The 18363-nt window shown below is 54.0% G+C and overlaps 7 protein-coding genes across 7 annotated transcripts; 3 read left to right on the forward strand and 4 right to left on the reverse strand.

The window, feature by feature from the left end:
- Window positions 1–134: 134 nt before the first annotated feature.
- Window positions 135–977, reverse strand: SPSK_02705 (37S ribosomal protein S18; the record flags this gene model as incomplete). The annotated part of the gene is made up of 2 exons (XM_016729572.1): window positions 135–787; window positions 854–977. 2 exons carry the CDS (start codon window positions 975–977, stop codon window positions 135–137), a joined length of 777 nt encoding a protein of 258 aa, XP_016589403.1.
- Window positions 978–7258: 6281 nt separating this feature from the next.
- On the reverse strand, window positions 7259–7525 carry SPSK_02871 (uncharacterized protein; the record flags this gene model as incomplete). The annotated part of the gene is made up of 1 exon (XM_016729733.1): window positions 7259–7525. One exon carries the CDS (start codon window positions 7523–7525, stop codon window positions 7259–7261), a length of 267 nt encoding a protein of 88 aa, XP_016589404.1.
- A 266-nt stretch (window positions 7526–7791) lies between these two features.
- Window positions 7792–10176, forward strand: SPSK_02265 (U-box domain containing protein; the record flags this gene model as incomplete). The annotated part of the gene is made up of 3 exons (XM_016729137.1): window positions 7792–7794; window positions 7863–8669; window positions 8737–10176. 3 exons carry the CDS (start codon window positions 7792–7794, stop codon window positions 10174–10176), a joined length of 2250 nt encoding a protein of 749 aa, XP_016589405.1.
- Window positions 10177–10486: 310 nt separating this feature from the next.
- On the reverse strand, window positions 10487–11476 carry SPSK_02651 (sulfonate/nitrate/taurine transport system substrate-binding protein; the record flags this gene model as incomplete). The annotated part of the gene is made up of 1 exon (XM_016729519.1): window positions 10487–11476. The coding sequence occupies one exon, from the start codon at window positions 11474–11476 to the stop codon at window positions 10487–10489; it is 990 nt and encodes a 329-aa protein (XP_016589406.1).
- Window positions 11477–12544: 1068 nt separating this feature from the next.
- SPSK_02165 (uncharacterized protein) lies at window positions 12545–16468 on the reverse strand (the record flags this gene model as incomplete). Its single annotated transcript, XM_016729042.1, has 3 exons — window positions 12545–15552; window positions 15627–15659; window positions 15790–16468. The coding sequence occupies 3 exons, from the start codon at window positions 16466–16468 to the stop codon at window positions 12545–12547; spliced, it is 3720 nt and encodes a 1239-aa protein (XP_016589407.1).
- Window positions 16469–17540: 1072 nt separating this feature from the next.
- Window positions 17541–17801, forward strand: SPSK_10491 (uncharacterized protein; the record flags this gene model as incomplete). Its single annotated transcript, XM_016736885.1, has 1 exon — window positions 17541–17801. One exon carries the CDS (start codon window positions 17541–17543, stop codon window positions 17799–17801), a length of 261 nt encoding a protein of 86 aa, XP_016589408.1.
- Window positions 17802–17886: 85 nt separating this feature from the next.
- Window positions 17887–18258, forward strand: SPSK_10484 (uncharacterized protein; the record flags this gene model as incomplete). Its single annotated transcript, XM_016736878.1, has 1 exon — window positions 17887–18258. One exon carries the CDS (start codon window positions 17887–17889, stop codon window positions 18256–18258), a length of 372 nt encoding a protein of 123 aa, XP_016589409.1.
- Between the last annotated feature and the right edge of the window lie 105 nt (window positions 18259–18363).

An 18363-nucleotide genomic window follows, 5' to 3' on the forward strand; every position in this document is an offset into this window, starting at 1 on the left:
ACAAAATGGAAAGTCATATCTTGGTTTTTTGGTATTTCTTCTTTGAATCTCTTATACCTATCTATACAATATACACCAGGGCACTCACGCTCCTGCTATCAACAAACGTCACTCTCCATTCATCCATCTCCATTCTACCGCTTCCGATGGCTGCCGCCGCTCTGCACGTACGTCGGCCTCGGCATTGCTGCAATGGTCGGCGCCAGGATCTCCGGGTGCTTGTGCACACTCGGGTGGATGCCCATGCCCATTGCCCGCCGCACCGCCTTGGCCATGCGCCGCTGGTTCACCGGCCGCAGCGCCGTTTCCCTGCTGCCGCGAATGCGGCCCGTGGACGTCACGAAATCGGAAATCATGCTAAAGTTGCGGTACTCGTCGATCGGGTTGATGCCCAGGATCTCAATCACGTCGCGCTGGCTCAGGTACGACTCGCCCCACTGGTGCATCTCTTCGATGCCGAGGTCGTGCGCCGTATACAGGTCGCCATTACGCCAGCGCCGCGTCAGGTGGCGCGCGTAGTCTTCTGTGGTCTTGCGCTCGGCCATCTTCTCTAGCGCCGTGCGCTTCTGCTCCTCGCGGCGCTCGTGCATGCGGCGGCGGGTCTCGCTGTCGAAAAGCACGCGGCTCAGGGCCGCGTTGGCGTCGCTCCTGGGGCCGTAGCGGGGCGCAACTGTGGCCGGTCCTCGGCCTGGGCCCTGTTCGCCGTCGGCGGCCGGGCGGGGGCGGCCGTACTCGTCGTTGTTGTCGAGGTCCAGGAAGGAAGCACCGCTCGATGGCGGCGTCCGGGCTAGAGGAAAGTCACAGGTTAGCTTTGCGCCTGTCGCAAGGGAACAGTCGCCTGGAGACAACGTACGAGCATCCAAACGGGCGCTGCTGTGGAGCGACGCGACGGTAAATCGCTGCGTGATCGGTGCCACAAAGAGGTTACTGCAACGGCTCAATGCCGCTCCAAGGGATGTTGGTAATCTCGGAGGCATGGTGTGTGGTTGTGATGCGGCAATGGATGACACATCCAGCTTGACGTCGGTCGACCTAGAATTGAAGCTTTTGGAGCCGTGACAATTTTTTGGCTGTACGGGCAGAAATGCGCTAGCCTGTTTTGAAAAAAAGCCCAGTCTTCGCGTAAAGTCACGTGCATCACGTTGCAACAACTAGAACGACAAAACACCAACAAACCGCACGACCCAAATGTGTTTGACTATTATCCAATTTCAAGTGTTTAATGTCTAGGAGCTACGATTATGAACATCTACTATTCATGTTCTTTAAGGGGTATGGGGCTCGACAGCATATCACAAAACATGGTCGCAAATGAAACAGAAAATGGCTTTAGTCTATACTTGCCAGCTTGTAATGTCGCAGCAGCTGTTTGTTCCTTTCACTTTCGTTCTAAGATCATCAGGAGGAAGGTTTTCTGTTGTCCTGTTTCCTTTTCTGTGTATATATGTGTGTACGCATATTGTTTGCATTTATTGTACTGATTAATTTTATATTTATATATATACTGAAAGCGGTTTTATTTAACGAACCAAAAAGTAAATTTACTTCAACCAAAAATTCACGCTACAAATCCTTCCGGACTTTAAAAAGTCATCTCCATAAGCTTACAGCTGGCATACATTATGCAGTAAGACAGATTTTTTTTTTTTAAAAAAAAAAAATGAGACGGCATGGGCAATGGGCAACTGGCCATTTTCCAGAAAGATACGGCAAGAGGAGCAGGATATCTCAAGGGGGCTCGTACTATTAAATTCTGGAGGTGGCATGACCAGGCATCAGGAGACTGGTAGTGCGCCTGTCGAGTTCGTCCTTTCACGAGAAAGGGAGTCACACTGGATACGTACGGTGTCACGGAGAGCGCGAAGGGTAAAATTATAACGGAATTTGATCAATTTTCTGTCTGGTGATGAAAAGAAGATCCGAGTGGAGATATACAGAAATAGCCGCACAGACTGCTTCGCTGCGTGATACAAGAACAAACAATCGTGGGAAACGAAAGAGGGAATGGGGGTATATGAAAAGAGACTGCGCTGATATGGGAATAGGCAACGAAAAGAAAACACAGAGAGAGAACAAGAAAAAAGGGACGAGAAAACACAATCCGATATCGCCGCCGACCTGTTGTTGAGCCAGTCTTATTTTCCCAAGGAGAAGCAGGGCAGCCAAAGCAACAATTTCGCCGACCGTTCCGAATGTGATGAACACCCAATGGGAAAGAAAAGAAAAAGAAACCCGAAAGAGACGTTGCCGTCACGTTCTTGTTGTCGTATATCGTTCTGTTGTTTGCCGTTGTCCAGCACTTGTTTTTGCTGCCGTACTTTTTCAGATCGCCGCCGTTGTCTTGTCCAACGCCTTACAACGATAGAAATGAGCGCGAAATGCAAATCCGAAGACACACTCCGAAGAAAATCCGAAAAAGCCGCCGTAGTAGCGAATCCCGTAGCAAATCATGCGATTCGCCCGGACGTCAAGAGTCAAACGGCAGGCGAATAAAATGAAAACGACACGCGAAAAGCAGGGCGTAAAATGTTGACAAAAGCAGATGACAGAAAATATGGAACGCCGGTCTTGGTGTGTTTTGTGCACGTGGGGGGCGTGGGTAAGGACGCGAGCGTGCAGGCACGGCGCATTCCACTTCCGGGCGGTTCCGGAAGACCATAGGCTCCCCTACAGGCGGCGCGTGTAAGTGCAATTACAGGCACTTTTGGCACTGAACATGGGCGCAGCTGGTGCAGGTGTTGCTAATGACAAACACACCACCGCACATGTGGCAGTGGACAGCGTAGGCGCTCATGTTGGGAGCGGGCTTCGTGGTGGTCGGGGTGTAGGAGTCGCCCATTGTGAGAGTTGAATGGGTTTAGCAAGAGAGGATATTATGTGACTTGTTGAGATGTAGGTGGTTCTTAGGTGATGGACAGCGTATGCGCCGAGAGTGAGCTTTTTTGCTTGTGTGTGAGACGTTCTCGTTGTGGTTGCTGGTGACAAAGCTTGGACGAATGTGTTATGTGAAGAAGAGAGGATGAAGGAGCAAGAAAGGAGAGAGAGGCGAAACGAAAAACATCGAGACGGGGGAACAAAGAGTTAAATACAAGGCAGTCGCGAATTTGGGGGGCAGGGAAAGAAAGAGACGAAACGAGCAAAAAGGGAAAGAACGGGGGACAGGATTCTTGCCTCGCACAGAAAGGGCGGGCGATGACTGCCTTCCAAACTGACGACAAGATCAAATTGGCAATGGAAATGGGCTACGCAACAAACTGGCGAATAGATGTGAGCCAAGACCACAGGGCTTGACGGATAACAGGGCCAGGCCAATAAAGGCCGACAAAAAAAGCAAAAGGTAAAATAATAGCCTTGACCAAGGTTTGACAAGCGCCAGTTTTGGCTCCCACTTCTATACTCCGACGGCTCCTGCCTTAAGAACGTGAGCAAATCGGGTTGGAGTGGCGATTATTGCGTCGTCTGAGGCAGGCGCAATTTTAATGTCAAGAGGGAAGGAACCATGGGGCGAACATGGTCGAGCATAAGTAGAAGGACGAAAACGGCAAGGATACAACATATTCGTAAATCCCAGAGCTCGATCGAGGAACGCGCTCTCAAGCGCCAACAAGAGGTCTGTCACCAGTAGGTAAATCACATTACAAAATGTAATTACGGATGGCGTAGCGAATGCGCGACGGCGGCCACTTACATGAGCGGAAGCCTTGTCGGGGTTGAACAAAAAAAAAAAGTGCACTGAGAAAGCGGGGGTAACGAGTGCATGCTTCCCCGGATTTTACACACTGGAGTTTTCGGAGGAAGGAGCCAGCGCAGCCAGGCTCCAGGGTGCACACCAATACCCAAATACCAAGCTCAAGGTAATAAGAGACGAGCAACGGAGGGTCAATCTCACACAAAGATGCTGCGCTAGACGGAGCCGGAGACATGCTCGGTATGCTGTGCTCATTGCGAGAGGCAAAATGACCCTGTTTTGCCCGGGTGAATAGAAAAGCGAGCGAGTAAGACGATCCGCTGGACAGCATGCAACAAAAAGCAGGGTTTTTCTTGAGCACTGCCAAAAAACCGTCAGTCAGGGAAATGAGCACAGGAAATGGGACAACGAGGCGAACAGACCAAACAGAGAGCTCCGATAAATGCTGCCCTGTCCAGGTGGCGACACAGACATGCATATCTGACTCCTTTTACACAGCGGCTGCAGGCGACACCCATCCGACATCGAATGAAATGGAGGGGACCCTGAACCAAATGAACTAAGTGAGCCAAAGTGAAGCTGGACTGCTCGTCTGGCAAGATGCTGTCGAAACAGCGGTTTCTGTCTCAGTAGTTCCAACAGACCCCCACTAGCACGGCAGAGGAGCGTGGGTATATGCAGGCCAAGTGGGTGGCGCCGCGGGCGAACCTGCGAGAGGCCCGCGGAGGTGATGAGACACCATGCATCGTGAGATGCAGACGCTGAGAAGTAACATTTGTGAAAAGAAGGGTGGACAGGGCATGCAACCAAGACCAAGGACATTGCCAAACAAAGGAGGCGAGGAAAGTCATGGAATGGGCACAAAGACCCATCGTGACGATGTGAAACACGTCCAACCCAGCGGGTGAATACGGGACGACGAAAAGGCCATGACGAAGTGGTCGAGACGATGAATCTCATTCAAGATGCAGGGCCATGTTCCCAGAAAACTACCCTGCATCGCACTACGTCAAAGGCCAAGCACTTCGTGGTGGAGGGCCAGGTGACCATTCCGGACAGAAGCGCCAACAGAAAACACAAAGCCGTCCCAATCAGAAGCGAGGGAGCAGAACTCTAGGCCACAGAAGAAACAATAAAGAGGTAGGCTCGCAAGGATGGTCAGAAAAGAACACAAACAGGGCCCTGGGCGTCGTAGTCAGACACCACACACCCTCTCCATTGCAACGACAGCGCCCTGTGCTTCCCCGCATCGGACCTGGCCATAAATTGCCTGTGGCGATCAAAAGCTATGACGCATTGAGGGCACGTAGGGCTCGTGGGTGCTGACCTCTGACTGGTCAAAACGGATGGAATTCATGAAATTCCCAGGAAAGTGGTCCTGCGTACGCGACTGCGCACACAACATCGTATGCAAAATGACGATGCCCAGAGACTGGATGCGGCTGTGCAGAGACAAATGTCACATTCAAAACAGGGCAAGTCTCGTGACTTTGAGATACTCTACTGTGGCAGAGTGTTCCCAATAGGTCGGAACTGCACTCTGGAGTCTAGGTCTGAAGGCTGGATTGCAGATCAGGACTCGAAAATGACGATGTTATGAGAATGGGAGAGAGCGAGCGAGAGTAAAGAGAAAAGAGGAGAGCGAAGAAAGCGCCCAGGTGGATCGTGGGATTTTGCATTCAATCATCGTTGCTTACTACGATACATAAGCAGTCTGCCCATGCCGCTAGCTCTGTCGGTTGGTCCAAGCATCGTGATGTTCAACCAAAAGGATGTTTCGAACATGGAGAACGATCGACCACTAGTTTTAGTCCCTAGCTCCAAACATAGTATTGTGTCAATCGTTTGGGTAACTCAACGCCTCCCTCCATCATGCTCGAAGCTGCTCCTAGGAAATCCCAGCCCTATTCTCGTGGCGGAGCAGCTGACGTTATGCTTTGGATGGTTTGGATGGGTGACCATTGACCTTTCTTTGGAGCATCGTGAACGAAGCAATGAAGTTTTGCCTGCGAACTCTGTTCTCACCAGAAATCTGTATTTTTAGCCACAGAGTGACATGGTCTGCCCAGGGGTCTGTTTACCAGGTCCGCCACACTGTAATAAATGCCCTGTCAGAATCCTCTGTCCGCAAAAACAACGCAAAAAAGCCACAGAATCTGCCTGCAGCAAGACTAACAAAGGCTCAATGAAAAGAGCCTGAAAAGGTAAACCGTCCTCACCGTCTCCGGAGCCGCCTTCTATTTCGTTTGTTACATTCGTGTCAATGCTACCGTGGTAAATGTAACACGGATATGGCGCCTTGACTCTCTGACTCTATTCTCTTTTTGCAAAAATATGCGAGGCTTTCCAAGTGGCAGATTCGTGGTGAATGTCGGCGTCGCCTCTATTTCTTTTTCGCTCCTTGATCGACACTTAATTCATATCCCAACCTTGGCACTTTTCTGCTGCCTTGGTTGCCCGATGGCCCGCCGCGTGGTCTTCTGCAAGGCGACGCAATTGTCGTGAGACCGTTGAGCCCCCAGCCTCACAACTGGCGTTTCACGTGGAATACGGAGGATGAGATGATGTGAGATGTTGGACCCGGGACCGTTCAGACCCGGCCATGCCTAGACGTTGTTCAAGTTCACGTCTCGTGCTCCCCTTGAATCACAAAACATCCCAGTCTGGCGGGCGGCCTACGGTGGCGTCTCTGTTACTACCGGTCTTGGTATTGTAGAACGGCCGGTCGGACCCACCGAATGACCGTGTGTTGTTCCGTCTCAATCCAGTAAATTTCAGCTGGCTGTGTGTCGAGCCTGCGTTAGACACAGACACCTGCCACAGTTGTCATGGGAAGACCCGCGGAAAAGCCGCCAGTCAAAAAGGACATCCTATATAACCAGCCGTAGTAACGGCGTAAGCCCATCTGTTGGTAACTCGTTCCTGACGCCCCATCCCTGTCAGCGGGGCGTTCTCATTGGCGTGCGCCTCCCTTCCACTTTGCCTAGGCCCCTGCCAGATCCTCATTGGTTCGCCGCATTGAGGCATTCTGCAAGGCTCATTCGCCTACATGGCATCTAAGTACGATCCCGACGTGTACGGAGAGTGATGTACATGTTACGAATGGATCACAAATCCGAGAACGTTGCGACATCCGCCATACAGTAGCATCACGCTAACAAATGCATGCACGAGAGAATATCACCAAAATTAGCAATTTCATAGTAAGCGGGTGACGAAGAAGCGAAGAAAGCGACTGCCGGAATAGGCGCATACTGCACTCCGTACCCTCTCTAACTGTGCTCCCTGCGCCGCCTTCCGATTGAACGGTTAAACCTCCTGATCTTCTTTTTTTTCTTTTCTTTTTGAGGCCTCGTTTGCCTCGCATCGCTTCTTCTTCAAACTCTACCAGAGATACTCATAAGGAAGAGAGGCGCTTCGAAATAGGAAGGACGCCTATGAAACGGGCAACTGCATCCTATGCTTGGATCACAAGCAGCGACACACCCTTTCTTTATCTTCTGCCCCTTCCCCTTCATCGTCTTCTCTTCTCATACTCTGTACATCTCTCTCACGATCGTCTCCTTGAGTCTACCTTATCTTGAGCCCGCTGGACCAGAGAACACGATATAAAATACGAAACCTACAACTGTCACTACTTTTGTCAGCCTCTTCAACCTCATCAGCCTTGACAACCGCCTTGCCAGTTCCAGACTGCACCAACAGACGCCCAGTCTCCGGGGCTAGATTGTATTGGCCTTGCGTGGCGCCGTGGCCTTTTTTGCCTTTTTCTTTGGTAGCCCCGACGGTCTGCAGCTCTATTTCTCCTCGTGGCATCTCCACAACGACATCTTGCATGATTGTATCATAACGGGGAGAAGCCCATACTTACGATACGAAGCACTCCCCCATCATACAGTGTTCCCCCTCGTTCCTTCCCTCTCTTGGTCTCGTCTTCTTTGAAAAGAGGCACACCCTCCGTCTCCTAGAAGCCCTTCGCTCTTTCCCTTTTCTTCGCGTCTCTTGCCGTCAGGTTTTCTTCGCCTGCCATTCGTTCCTTCCTTCACAAGCACATTGTTTTTATTCACATACCCCTTTTTAATTTCCCTCCTTTGCAATTCAAAATGGTATAACCTTTTCAACTTTCCAACGCTCCTCTTGCAATATCAAATTAACTAACACAATTCTTCGCCAGGTTCATATCCCATTGCTGTCGTCTCACAAGGACGCGGCCGCAGAGGAACAAGGAGACGCCACTGAACAGACTCTGCCGCTGCGGCCCAAGGCGGGCGACTCGCCCCTTTCGGTAGCCATTCACCGTCTGCCCACAGGGGACGGCATGCTCATCAAGGTGACGCCACCAAATCAGCCTGCAGATTTTGCTGCTGTTGGCGCATCGTCAGCACCGGACGACGCTGGGACGGCCCGGCCCACCCGTCATGTACCATGTGACATTGTCCTTGTCATCGACGTGTCCGGCAGTATGGGCGACGACGCTCCGGTACCCACGGTGGAAGGCGAGACGCCGGAGCGCAACGGCCTGTCGGTGCTCGACCTGGTCAAGCACGCCTCCCGCACCATTCTTGAGACCCTGGACGAGGGCGACCGGCTCGGCATTGTCACCTTTGCCACGGAGGTCAAAGTGCTCCAGGAGCTGACACAAATGACAAAAGAAAACAAGGACAAGACCCGTGCCAAGATCAAGTCTATGGGTCCCGAGAACGCAACCAACTTGTGGCAGGGCATTGTGTCCGGCATCAACCTCTTTCATGGTGGAAAGACCCAGTCCGGCCGCGTGCCTGCTATTATGGTCCTGACCGATGGTATGCCCAACTTCATGTCCCCTCCGCAGGGCTACATCCCCAAGATGCGTACCCTTGGCCGCATCCCGGCGCCCATCCATACCTTTGGCTTCGGCTACAGCCTGCGCTCTGGTCTGCTCAAGTCCATTTCCGAGTTTACTGGCGGCAACTATGCCTTTATCCCCGACGCCGGCATGATTGTAAGCTCTCAGAGTCTAGGCCTTTGATTCCAAAATGTGTTTGCGTTGCAATACTAACAGTTTGTAGGGCACCGTGTTTGTTCATGCTGTGGCCAACATGCAGTCGACCTACGCAAACGATGCCGTCCTGTGTCTGACGTACCCTCAGTCTGTGACGGTTGAACAGACACAGGGTGCAACCATCGGTTTACATAAGCCCACGGTTTTGGAACAGAAACAGCAGCTCACCATTGACGTTGGCAACATCCAGTACGGCCAGTCGCGCGATGTCTATCTTCGCTACACGCTTAGCCCGGATGCAGGCGACCAAGTGCCTATCGACGCCGAACTCGAATACAGAAAAATGAGCACAGACCTGTACAAGGCGTCGACATCGTGCAACCTGGCAGATGGCCCGTACACGGACGAAAAAGTGGACGATGCCGACTTTGAAATTGTGGACAGCCCGCTGTCGCCACATGATGTTGCTTTTCACATCTCGCGGTCCATGCTTTGCACATTCCTTTCGTCCCTCAGCCCCTTGAACGAGATGGACGAGCACATCAACGCACCCTATGCAAAAATCGTGGAGACCGCACAGCTCGATGCATTCATAGAGTCTCTTCCCGCAGGCGAGGCGGCGCACGCAGGGGACCCCGCTTGTGCCGCACTGATGACTGACGTCAACGGCCAGGTGCGCATGGCTCTGTCGCAATCCGTCTTCTACAACCGCTGGGGCCGGCATTACTTGCCGAGTCTGCAGGGCGCGCACGCCGCTCAGCAATGCAACTCGTTCAAGGACCCAGGCCCCCTTCTCTACGCGTCGTCCAGTCCGCTCTTTACTACCTGCCGCGACGCATTGGACACGGCCTTTGACACCATCCCGCCTCCCGAGCCCAGCAAGACGCGACGGTCCAATGTACCGGGCGGCGCACCTCCGAGCTACTCCTCGGTCAGCATGGGTCGCTACCGCAACTCCAGGGGCCCGTGCTTTGCTAGTTTCTGCCGTGTGACCTTAGTTGACGGCCGGTACATCCGCGTCAACAAGCTTCGTGCTGGCATGAGTGTCCAGACGCCGCGCGGACCCCGGACCGTTGCCGCAGTGATGAAGACGCCCGTCAGCAGCATCCCCATGGTCACGATTGGCCGTCTTTTGATTACGGCATGGCACCCCGTCTCCCACAACGGCACCAAGTGGGTGTTCCCCTGCCGAGACCCCGTGGCCAACAAGAAGACGACGGTGCGGTACACGGGCTCCATCTACTCAGTGCTCCTCCAGCCCGACGAGGACGCCGATTCGCACGCCATCAACATTGAAGGCGTCTGGGTGGTCACACTGGGCCACGGCCTGACACAAAAGACCGACGACGAGGGCGAGACCAACAATGATGTGCGCGTGCACCGCTTCTTTGGCGACTATTCGGCCGTCTGTCGGAGCATGGCGACACTGGATGTGCGCAAGGACGGCCTTGTGGTCAATGGTGGCTCGTCACGCAGCAACTTCCGGATGTGGCATACGAGGAAGTAATCGTGTAGTCTGCAGACGGGACATAGGCTCTGCAAATCGTTCTTCATTTTTGGACACCTTCTTTCTCTTTTGTTTGAGTTTTGTAATGTCTGCGTTTGTTTTATTTTTGGACGCCGTGACGGGCACGCGACGTCAGGAAATGTGGTTTTATTTTTTTACGTCTATTTTTGTTTTAATTTTTGTTTTTCATGCGCTGGGCGCCTTTCAACAATTTCCCCAGAAACAAAAGCGAAATACTCGAGATTTAATACATTGGACGTAATTTTTGAAACCCTTTTTACTTGGAAGCAATAACCCATCACAACATATTTTACCCCTGTCTCGCCTCAGCCAAGACGCTCGCATCAATCAGCGTCGACAATGTGTCGCGGCTCATCGCGGTCCGCCGGTCGATCCGTGCCACCCACGCGTCCTCCTTTACCAGAACATCGAGCACCTTGTCTGCATGCAGGTCGCCCGTCCACGTGTGCACCGGCCAGACCGCCCTGACCAGGGACGTGTTCCCCGCCAGGCCCAACACCGACGACGCGACCAGCGACACAATCGCGTCCGATGGGCCGCGAGCGGCGCCAAACTGCGCTTCTGCCTTATCCAGTAGCTTCAGGAACGCCACAATTTCTTTGCGCTTCGCAGGATCTGCCAGTTTGTCCGACGTGCTGTGCAGATTGAACACCTCGCTGTACACAGACCCGTTCTGGAACACGGTGTGCGGCACCGCGGCCGTCGAGAGCGCGTCCAGCACCAGCTGCATCGTCGGCTCCCACATGCCCGCGGCGTCAATGGTGCCGTGGGCCAGCATATACGGCAGCGTGCCCGCCCCACACGGGGCCGCCATGCAAATGCCGCCGTTGACCACGGTGTAGTCGCTGGGGCCGAGCCCCCCCACGTCCTGCAGCAGCCGCTCGACAAAGTACGCGGCCGACGTGCCCGGAATGGTGCCGATGCGTTTCCCTTTGAGGTCCGCAACAGTCGTGGCGGACGCAGACCGCGCCACCAAGCGGTAGGCCACTTCGGCCACGGTGTAGATGATGCGCAGCTTCTTGTGGGTGGCAAACTGGCGTAGGGCCTGGGTCTCGGCGTTGGCGGCGAGGTCGATGGAGGTGTCCGACACAATGTTGGCCACACCGCCGTTGGTGATGGTCCCAACCGACGACGCGCCCCCGGACGAGGCTGACGAGGCCTGCCGGATCGCCCAGAGCTCGGGTGTGTATTCAATCACGCTCAGTGCGCTGGCAATCTTGAGCGTGGCCGACGCGGACGCGGCGGCACCGACAACAGCCAAGACGAGCGGAAGATGCATCTTTTCAACGAGGGCGAGAGGACGCGTTTGGACCGGATGGAAAAAAATCCTCTGTCTGGATGAGCGATGCACTGAACCAAAACTAACAAGCTCTTGAAGGTGCCAAGAGCCGGTATTAAGAGGCGTCTGTTGAACAGCTGTGACATTGGCCCCGTCAAAATTAAGGACAGATCTTTAAATAGACCACTCGGCTCCTCGTTCCTCGCAGGACAAGATACGCAACCCAGGTGGGTTCGGCGTGGGAAAACAGAGACAGTGTAGGCGAGGAACAAATGTCGTTGCATCTGCCGCTCACAGACCTATAATGCAACACTATATTTGGGCTCGCCCGTCGTCATCGTCCTCTACCGTTTTCTACTGGACAGCCCTTGTTGATTCTCGGCTGAGATGTCTTAGATGAAGGGGAGATGAATGAACAATCTTGAGGGCGACTACGGCCAATATATAGACCATCATCAGCGGCCAACAAAATTGTTGGTATTTGGACTCGTCATTTACACAAGAGCAATGGAAGAGGCGGAGAAGCGGAGAAATAAAAAGCTTGCGAGGGCAGGATTTGCCGTTCTAGAATTCCGTCATCGGCTCGGCAAACCCTCACCTCACTTCCAACTAAGCTTTTCTTGCTGATCTGCTAAATGGGTAATTGGACAATCTCGGGCGTTTCTTTGTCAAAGTTTGCTCAAATTAATTTATTTCGTGCGCAATAAGGGGAGTCTCTAGACGGAATGAAGATGGAGTTGAGGCTAGCAGACAAAAAATGAAGGTATCCATAAGTACAATTTTTTCAAAACAACAAAGATGTGAGCGATGATGTTCGCTGGCTCTGAGATCCAGAAATGTAAACCAAAAAGAGATAGAAGACACAAAATCGTAGCCGAATACACGCTTTCTATTGGTGCGTGACAGCATAAATAATATGATATTGAACATGTCGTGGTGTGCAGCTCGTTCAGAGCGAGCATCACGCATCATAAACGCAGCCTTGAAATGCCAGTTAAACCCACATCATGGTGTCGTCAACAGTCGACAGTCATGGTGGCAGTGGCAGTGGGTAGCAGCGCGTCAGGTTTAGTGCTGACTGACTGGAGCCGAAGCCTCCTTGAACTCCTCGTCGTCTTTTTGCACAATGGTGTTGTACTGGGCAAGGCCAAAGCCTTCTTCGACAGCGGGAGCAGGTGTAGCCTCATTTTGCTTCTCGCCGTCCGTAGACGGCTTGGCAGTGTCACCGCCGGCGGGCGTATCCTCCGCCGTCTTCTCGTCCGACTGGGCGGTAGTCGTCTCGCCGGGCTTGCTGTCCATGGCGGCTTCCTTCTCGGTAGACGCTTTGTCCACCGTCGAGTCGGACTTGTCAGTGGCCTTATCGACCGCCTTTTCGGTGGCGTCTGTCTCGTTGCCCTTGGACTCCTTGTTCTTCTTCTTGTCCTTGTTGCTGGCCTTCTCGTCTCGCTCCGTCTCATACGACGTCAGCTCATCCTTGCGCACGCGCTGGCCGCCCGCATTGGCTTGCGCATTGTCCAGGTCTTGCTCGCCGCGCTCGCCCATGCCGCCCTCGGCCAGGTCGCCGCCCTCCATAACGACCCGCAGCTCGAGGTTCTCGTCCTTGGAGTAGACGCGAATGCCCACGATGCAGATGGCGTTCCACGGCGCCGGGTCCTTTTCGTCCTCGGAGGACTCGTCATCCTTGGCGACGGCAGTGGTGGTTGTAGTGGCGGCGGCAGCAGCCGCGGCTCGAGAGGCCTTGGTAGACAGGTCGTCGCTTGAGTACCACTCCTCCCAGTCTTCGAGAGGACTATCGGACGAGTCGTCTACGACAGCCGGATGTGGTTGGGGAGGTGGCGGGGGGGAGGCTTTCCTGAGCGCCTTGGGCTTCTTGACATCAGAAGCGGAACCTGAAGCGGATCCAGAGGATGAGCCTTCTGAACCGGAAGAGGAAGATTTAGACACAGAAGACTCGTCTCCGCTCTTGTCGGCCTTCTTCCCCTTGCCCTTTCCTGCCTTCTTCTTGCCGTCGTTGCCCTTGCCCTTCTTTGCCGGCTTTTCTTCGGGCTTGGAATCGGCCTTGTCACCCACAATTTCGTCAGTCTTCCCTTCTGATTTCCCATCTGACTTCTCAGCCGTCGTCTGGGATTTCTCCTCTGGTATAGCCTCGTCTTTCATGTCAGATTTGGTCTCGCCCTTTTCGTCCGACTTCCCGGCGGGCGTATCGGCGGGCTTGTCTTTTGAATTTTCATCGGTCTTGACGCCTGCCCCGTTGGTAGTCGTCTGGGCCGACGTCGCCTCCGTCACGGGAGGCACAAGAACTAGCTCACCACCCGCAGCATCAAGCAACGGCTCAGTGATGATCTCGCTCTTGGGCGTGTCGAGAGGCGTCTTTTGCGGAGTGCTGACACCGGACGTGGACACGGAGATGAACTCATCAGCGGCGGCCTGGTTGGTGGCAGCCGTGTTCGACGCTGATGTAACGGAAGCAGCGGACGCAGCAAGTTCAGCCTGCACGGTAGTCTCCGTGGACTCTGTGGTGACTTCCTTTGTGGCCTCAGCGGCAGGCTCGGCCGTTGTTTCGGCATCCTTCTTCTCACTCGTGTCCTTGCCCTCCTTTGTGACGGTCTCGGTAGCCGCCTCGGCGTCCTTCTTGTCCTTGACCTCGGTCTGGACCTCTTTGTCCTTGGACTTGGCCTCTTCGGCCTGTTTCTTTTCTTCGGCCGCAGTCTCGTCCTTCTTCTTTTGTTCGGCAGCCTTCTCCGCATCCTTCTTCTTGCTCTCCTCTTCCTTCTCCGCCGCGCGTTTCTTGGCCTTTTCGTCATTCTTCTTTTGCTGGCGTTTCTGAATGTCCTTGAGCAGGTGGCGCTTGGCCCAGTCCTTGCGGCGCTCGCGCTTCCGCTCGTCCGAGGCCTTGACCTGGTCAGACTTCTTGCGCAGCTTGGCCAGTTCTTCGAGGTGGGCGGCGGCTTTGCTGTGGGCGAGGTCGTATGCCTGGCCGACTTGAGCGAGCTTTTCGTTTTCGACGCGTTTCTTGAGCTCGTTCTTGACGACGTCTTCGACCGACAGGGTCCTGGACTCGCGCTCGGCAATCACCGACAAAAATACAGAATAGTTGCCGGGCTCTAGGCACGGGAGTTCGACACTCACAGAACGATCCATCAGGTAATTGCCGTGGGAGCGGACTATGTAGTCTTCGGCGCCGGGGCGGTCCTGCTCGTGGAGGCGGAAGTGGAGTCGGAAGTAGTACTGGCCGTCGAGGCCGTGGAAGTAGCGGGAGTCGAGCTGGGAGAGGACCAAGACGAGGGGCGACTCCTTGGTGAGCTTGATGTGGAACTTTTCGTTGTAGCTCGTCTTCCAGGGCACGTCGACGCCGATCCAGCGCTGGCAGCAGAGCCAGTCTGGGTCGCGGAAAAGGCGCGTGCGGTCGACATTCTGGAACTTGAGCATAAAGTCTTCATAAGAGATCCAGAAAGTGGAGTCGCTGCCAAAGTTGTGGCCGACTTCCTCTTTGGCCTCGGTGGTCCACTCTTTGGAACCGTCAGACCAGGCGCCCTCCCAGGTGCCGGCCTTTACTTTACCCCAGGGGTTGCGCAGCTTCAAAAGACGGGTGCCATTCTTGAGGGTCTTGGCCTCCATAATGTTGTAGGCATGGCCCTCGGTGATGCCGTCGCGGTTGCCGTAGCCGCCATCGAGCAGGCCCGTGGTGCAGCCAAACAAGAACTCCTCGTTTACGCGGCTCAACTCGTTGTCCCAGAAGCTGTCCGTGTCGAAAATATCAGACATGAGAAGCTCCGTGGTGACGCCACCCGTCAAATCCTCAAGACCCTCGCCGATCCAGCCGCCCGTCAGACTGTCGTAGTCGCCGTGGGCCTTGGCATAGGCCTTTTCCATGAGGGGCAGCCATGTCTCGTTCTGGTCCTTGTTCTGGGCAAAGAAGAGGGCCTTGGAGCCGGTCTGGTAGGTTTTGCGGTAGACGCGCTCAATGTCGTCCTGGTCGATTTGTTGGAGCAGGTCGCGCTGAAAGCTGGGGGAGTCCCAAGAGGGAGAGGTGAGGTAGAGTTTGTCGTCGATGATGGAGTAGATCCACTCGCCGTCTAAGACACAATAGTTAGTGTAAGTGAAGAAGTGGAGAAGTAGGACGATAAGACAATTTATGGGGACAACGCACCTCGATAGAAAACGAATCCATAAATACCGATTTCTGCAATTGTTAGCGATCAAGATCGAATGAACGGTGAACGGTAAACGGCGAGCGGTGAGCGGTGAGCTGTGCGAGAAGATCAGGAGAACGACTACATGGAAGTGCGCCGTGGGGGTCGGGTGGGTCTTACTTGTATCGTAGGCCACACAGGAGCGCTGCAGACCGCCAGGCACATTGGCCAGGCCGCTGACACACGAAATAAACCAGCAGTCGCCCAGGCCGCCCTGCTTGACGTCGCTGCCGCTTACGGTCGACATAAAGGTCGGCTTCTCAAAGATCTCATGCACGCGCTTGACGGCCTTGGGCACCGTGGCGCCGATGCTCAACATGTTTTTGAGTGATACGTCGAAGCTAGTGTTGCCGAGGCTGTTGAGACAGTGGCCCTTGGCCATCTTGAGGTCCCAGTCAATGTCCCAGCCCGGATCACGGTAGCGCATGTTGACGCGGCGGCACTCCTGGATGATCTTTTTGACTTTGCGGCGGCACTCCTCGGCGGCGCGCTCGTAGCCGACGCTCAGCAGTTCGTTGGCGCGTTCAGAGAGCGGCGAGGGCGCAACGGGGGCAAAGGGCAGGACGGTCATGGCTTTGCTGAAGCGTTTTTGGGAGAAGCGTTCCCAGACTTTGTCGATGGATTCTTGTGGAAGCAGCTTCTTCTTTTTCTTCTTCTTTTCTGTGGTGGCCGTATCGGCAGCGGGTGCACCGCGGGCGGCCCAGCGGCGGCGGGCTTTTTGAACCTCGACATCGTTGTCCGAGTCGGAGTCGGACGAGTCGCCGCTGTCCCGTATGAGGCGACGGTTGCGCGTATACATTGCGAGGGTTGTGTATAAGGATGATGTGCAAGGAGGGAGAGGTAGAGAGGAAAGAGGTTCTGAAATGAAAATACAAAAGATGTGCAGAGCAAAAGGGTAAAAGAACAAAGGAGCACAGACAAATAGTGGCACACGACCAGAGCTATCGAGATAACGAGGGCAACGCTATTAGAAGAATAGAGAAGGAAGAGAGGATAAACAACAGGAAGAAGATTGAAGAGATAAAGAATACCGGAAGGTGTAAACGTGAAAATAGTGGGAAGGGAAAGAAAAGTAAGAAAAGAAAGAAGTGAATAAAACAAAAGGACAGAGCAGAGAAGCAAGAAAATAAAAGAACGAAAGCATGACAGACAGCCACAGGAGCAAAAGAAAGATAAAGGCACCAGCTGCTTATCGGCAGGCTGACCAGCTGGACAAGAGTCACTTCACACAAAACACTAGTGTCGGCAGACGAAAGGCAAAATCAGACAAGGCTCGACAAGCGAACACCACTAGACTGCACCCGTTTAACTTTTCTCACCCAGTCATCCATGGTCAGGGGTCGCCAGTGCTCCGTGCAGGGAGAGAGGGCACACAAGTGTCGCAGGAAGGCACAAAAACGAAGGCACACGGCCGGTCTCGCTGGCTAGGAACGTTGGTTATTCGGAATTAAAAGCAAAGTATGAATGTTGACAAGCGAAACCTAAAAGTTAGGCGCTGCTAGTGCTCGCCGTTAGCGTGGCAGAAGGTGTGGCAGGACCCTTTTTGTGCCTTTGAGCCGTTTTGTGTGTGTGCGGATGGGACGCTAGAAAAGGACCCCTAAAAGATGCCGCGTATTGTTGGAGATTACGTTTCGAGACATTTGACCACATAGGCGCCAGGAGGGCGGGGCGTCTGGTGTGGACAGAAGAGAGCCAAGACGGAGAACGGTCGGAGCAGCCAATAACGTGAATGGCAAATGGCACTCGGGGTCGTGTGAGGCGAAATGTGCAGGCGGCTCAACTGAAGAAGGCTTGGGACGTCGGTCGGCCGCAGCAGTAGACGACATGGCCTTGAATCCTGTCTCTGTGAACAACCCGGAAGTACGGTTAAAATGAAAACAGCAAGCCAGGAACAAGACGACGAAAAGGAACGACGACATGAACACACAAGCGTAAGAAAACAAAGACCAACGGGCCATCCGGAACTAGTGGCAAAAGACGATACAACGATACAATACGGCCACGGGCGGGCAAGATCACCCCCCAACAAGACGACGAGAACACTGCACAATACAAAGGCCGAAAGAGCGGAGATGCAGGCTGTTGATCGAACTTGTGATGGTTGGACGTGGGTTGGGGGCGGAGAGGGGTAGACGGGGGTTGTATGCAGAGAGCCAGAAAGACACTCACCGGTTCGTCGACGCTGGCTGTGCATCAAAAGTGAGGCTGCTCCGACAAATGTCTATGTCTATGGTCGATGGGCCTGGCCGAACGGCAGTGGCTCATGTCCATGTCCAAAAACAGGGCGGCCACACAGGCGACGACAAGCCATCGATGCATCCAGGCAAGACGATGCAAGACACCGCTGACGACAAACAACAATGGCCTGCATACAATGTCGGATCCTTTTATGCGGGTGATGGTGGAATGGCAGTGTCGTGTCGTGCTGGTGTTCCGAGACGGTCGTTATGTGCAGCAGTGAAGGGAATGAGTGAAGGGGGCGAGCATCCGCAGACGACTTCTTTGGGGACGGGGGAGACATCACAAGACATGTATCACTCACAAAGGGAAGTCACTGTGGCGGCAATATGGGGAAAGAGCGCATGGTGAATATTGTGGGCCAGGCTCTGGGCCAGCCTGGGCCCCTGGCAAGTGGGGCCACTGACCGACAGAAAACGGGGGAAAGAGTAGGCCAAGAAGAGCGGTCGAAGGGGA

This window comes from Sporothrix schenckii (assembly GCF_000961545.1).
Source record: "Sporothrix schenckii 1099-18 chromosome Unknown Cont43, whole genome shotgun sequence".
NCBI lineage: Eukaryota > Fungi > Ascomycota > Sordariomycetes > Ophiostomatales > Ophiostomataceae > Sporothrix > Sporothrix schenckii.